This window comes from Lipophrys pholis, assembly GCF_963383615.2.
Source record: "Lipophrys pholis genome assembly, chromosome: 8".
In the NCBI taxonomy this organism is placed as follows: Eukaryota; Metazoa; Chordata; class Actinopteri; order Blenniiformes; family Blenniidae; genus Lipophrys; species Lipophrys pholis.
The window spans coordinates 30,451,304-30,454,486 of record NC_137630.1 but is presented as its reverse complement, the minus strand read 5'-3'; the positions used below and the strand labels follow the sequence as shown (position 1 = coordinate 30,454,486).

At 50.8% G+C, this 3,183-nt stretch overlaps 1 protein-coding gene across 2 annotated transcripts; it reads left to right on the top strand.

Annotated features, from left to right (window-relative positions):
- Positions 1–1,109: 1,109 nt before the first annotated feature.
- Positions 1,110–2,904, top strand: her9 (hairy-related 9). 2 transcript variants are annotated; one of them, XM_080468726.1, is made up of 4 exons: positions 1,110–1,481; positions 1,567–1,662; positions 1,755–1,842; positions 1,931–2,904. In XM_080468726.1, exons 1-4 carry the CDS (start codon positions 1,374–1,376, stop codon positions 2,512–2,514), a joined length of 876 nt encoding a protein of 291 aa, XP_080324852.1. In that variant the 5' UTR covers positions 1,110–1,373; the 3' UTR covers positions 2,515–2,904. The 2 variants fall into 2 exon arrangements, with proteins under 2 accessions (XP_080324852.1, XP_080324853.1); XM_080468727.1 differs by having other exon boundaries at positions 1,158–1,481; positions 1,934–2,904.
- The last annotated feature ends 279 nt before the right edge of the window (positions 2,905–3,183 follow it).

Genomic DNA, 3,183 nt, shown 5'->3' with positions numbered 1-3,183 from the left:
CTTCCCTCCCTCCCCTCCTCCGGGGATGGCTGACACGGAGCCGTTCACGCAGCCAATCCGAGAGTATCCGTGCGTAATTTGCATAAAGTGGCCGCGCGCCGATTGGCTTTAATGCGTGCTGCTGCAAACCGCCTCGCGTGCCATTACAGATGTCTTCCCCTTGGAGGCTCGAGAGGAGTCTTAAAAATAGATGTGAGTGCGCATTTGTGTTTATGGAGGAAAACACGTATATTTTTTTTACGCATTTGTATATGAATGCCTATATAACATAATAACAATATTATAATAATGATATAATAACTTGCATTTCAATATCACAATAATTATCACTAAAATAGAGAACTCATCTAATGCAACTAGTCATTTTATAGAAAATGTACAATTTTAAACAATTTGTATTTCATATGACCTTATCTTATCTCGAGTCTTATGAGTTGTAATTATGCATCTATAACATAAAGTGAAAGTTGTTTCGCACCTGTTCCAGAAACAAACATGAAATATATATAGACGTGAATATAATATACACATGTAGTAGATAACCAAAATAAATAGTACAAGGTGAAATTAGATATTTTCTTGTGCGTAAAAATGAATGCGTAAAGTTGGCATGGCACGTTCTATTTGTTGGGAAGTAATAAACAATAGCAATGAGACTTTTCCGGCCAGATATGAATGCATTCGATATTCTTTAATTCTTGCAGGTTTCCAGGTTGTTGGAATGAACAGAACTCCGCGCTGCAGTTTGCAGCCCCGAGAGACTCTCTGACACCGGAGCGTCTGTGGCTCTCACACACACAAGACGCGCACCAAAAAGCCTCCAAACATTTTTCACGAGCACGAAACAAAGTTGGAAACAAACATCCAGCTCTCGCTCCCTCCCTCCCTCACCTCCTCCCTCCCTCCGCTCCTTATCACTTCACAGTCCGGCCGCCGCCGCGCGCTCCGCCGCGGCTGCGCGCTCGCTCCGCTTTGTTGTTTGTCCCTGCAGGGCTGATTGAGCAGCGCGTGACTGACGGCCCGCGGGGGCGTTGTCCAATCAGCGGTCTGCCCCGCGCCCGATGGGTGAGTCCGCTCTGCGATTGGCTGAGGCGAGTGTGGGAAAGAATGCAGAGAAGGTTTCACACGAACCGGGAGCACGCGAGCCGTCTATAAGTAGCGCGGCGGCGTGTGTCGGCGGCAGAAGTGGAGAGTCGCTCCGCACACGGCGCGCCGCACGCTCCCGCACGCACATGACCGCTCTGTGATTACGCAGCGGTGGAACACGACTGTCGGGCTTTCCCCCGTTCTGTTTCCGTTCTCCGAGAGGATTTATTGACGTTTCGTTTTTTCCCACCCTACTCTTTGTGACTCTCACCCGGTTCGGTTTGAAGATGCCCGCTGACACGATGGAGAAGCAAACCGCGTCTCCCATTGCGGGAGCTCCCGCGAACGGATCTCACACCCCGGACAAACCCAAAAACGCCAGCGAGCACAGAAAAGTAAGGATTTTTTTTCTCAAGTCAAACACGTTTTTCCAGCCTCACATAAACCGTTGATTAATTCTATTTTAATTACTCGTTGCAGTCTTCAAAGCCGATCATGGAGAAACGCCGCAGAGCGAGAATAAACGAGAGTCTCGGGCAGCTGAAGACGCTCATCCTGGACGCGCTGAAGAAAGATGTGAGTACAACGACTTGAAGGGGATTTAATGGAAGCGTTTAATTATCTGCGTCAAGAATACAAACTAAAGCTGTTGTCGTTTGTTTGCGCAGAGCTCCAGACACTCCAAGCTGGAGAAAGCAGACATCCTGGAGATGACGGTGAAACACCTGAGGAACCTGCAGCGCGTGCAGATGAGCGGTAAGTTCACCTGAGCGATCGGACACAATGAACCCTGGTCCGATGGACACGGAGTCTCATCTCTTCGTTCCTCCTCTGTCTCCACCAGCAGCGCTCTCCGCAGACGCCACGGTGCTCAGCAAGTACCGAGCCGGATTCAACGAGTGCATGAACGAAGTCACGCGCTTCTTGTCCACGTCGGAGGGCGTGAACACGGAGGTGAGGTCGCGGCTCCTCAGCCACCTGTCCAGCTGCATGGGCCAGATGATGTCCATGAACTACCCGCAGCAGGCCGTGTCGCAGCAGGCGCACCTTGCGCAGCCGCTCCACGTGCAGCTGCCGTCCACGCTGCCAGTCAGCGGCGCGGCCCTGGGCTCCAAGCTCAGCCCCGCCGAGGCCGTGTCGCCCAAAGTGTTCGGCGGGTTCCAGCTGGTGCCTGCGACCGACGGACAGTTCGCCTTTCTGATCCCCAACCCGGCCTTCGCCTCCGCCACGGCGCCCGTCATCCCGCTTTACGCCAACGCAGGAGTGCCGGTGGCGGTGAACGCCAGTCCGGTGCACGGCAGCTCGGCGCCGACCGCAGCGTCCCCGGTGCATGGCATGACGTCGTTCTCCGGGGGGTCGCAGGCGGTCAGTCCGGTGGGAGTGAGCACGGGCTCGGAGAGCAGCGAGCCGGTGTGGCGGCCGTGGTAGCTCCTCCGCCGTTTCCACACTGAACTGCACAAACGGGCTCGAACCCGTGACTTTGGGACGGCGAACTAACCACTTAATGCCTCCCCAAGTGACTTTGGTTTCGTTTTATGGAACATAAGTGGCCTTAAATGGCGCGTTTTTGTTTTGTTTTTTCCTACATATAATTTATTGATTCCAACATTTGGAAGTCGGTGGAAAACACACAGATGGAAAAAAGTTTAAAAGATTTTTTGCTATGAAGTACTTTTTTATGAAAAGGTTTAGTTTCGTACATACGTGTTATTGATTGTTTATACCAAAGCGGTGTTTTATATTCTTTGTTGTTCTGTGTTTAAAAGAAAAAAAAAGTTGGGTTGTGACCCCTTGTTTTAATAAATGAGATTTCAAACGAATCCTTGTCTTCAGCCTGTTTCTATCATCAGTTGGGAAGAATGTGCGTAAAAATGTGCGCCGTGCGTAAAAGTTACACTTTGTGCGTAAAGGTTGCAATGACTGAATTGAAGCATTTGGAGCTGCAGTAGAGAGACACGGTGATCATATTCCCACCACGAACATCTGCATGAGTTATCCTACCAAGTTCTAAGTGGCCACCTTGTCACCAGTTTGGCGGGAGCACTTTACATCTGGCCCTTCAGGGACCAGTCCGGGGGACAATGGGGGTGTATTTTT

Coding starts and splice junctions, on each gene's coding strand:
- her9 (XM_080468726.1), top strand. CDS start 1,374: ATGCCCGCTGACACGATGGAGAAGCAAACCGCGTCTCCCATTGCGGGA. Junction 1,482..1,566: donor ACGCCAGCGAGCACAGAAAA/GTAAGGATTTTT, acceptor TACTCGTTGCAG/TCTTCAAAGCCGATCATGGA. Junction 1,663..1,754: donor TGGACGCGCTGAAGAAAGAT/GTGAGTACAACG, acceptor TTGTTTGCGCAG/AGCTCCAGACACTCCAAGCT.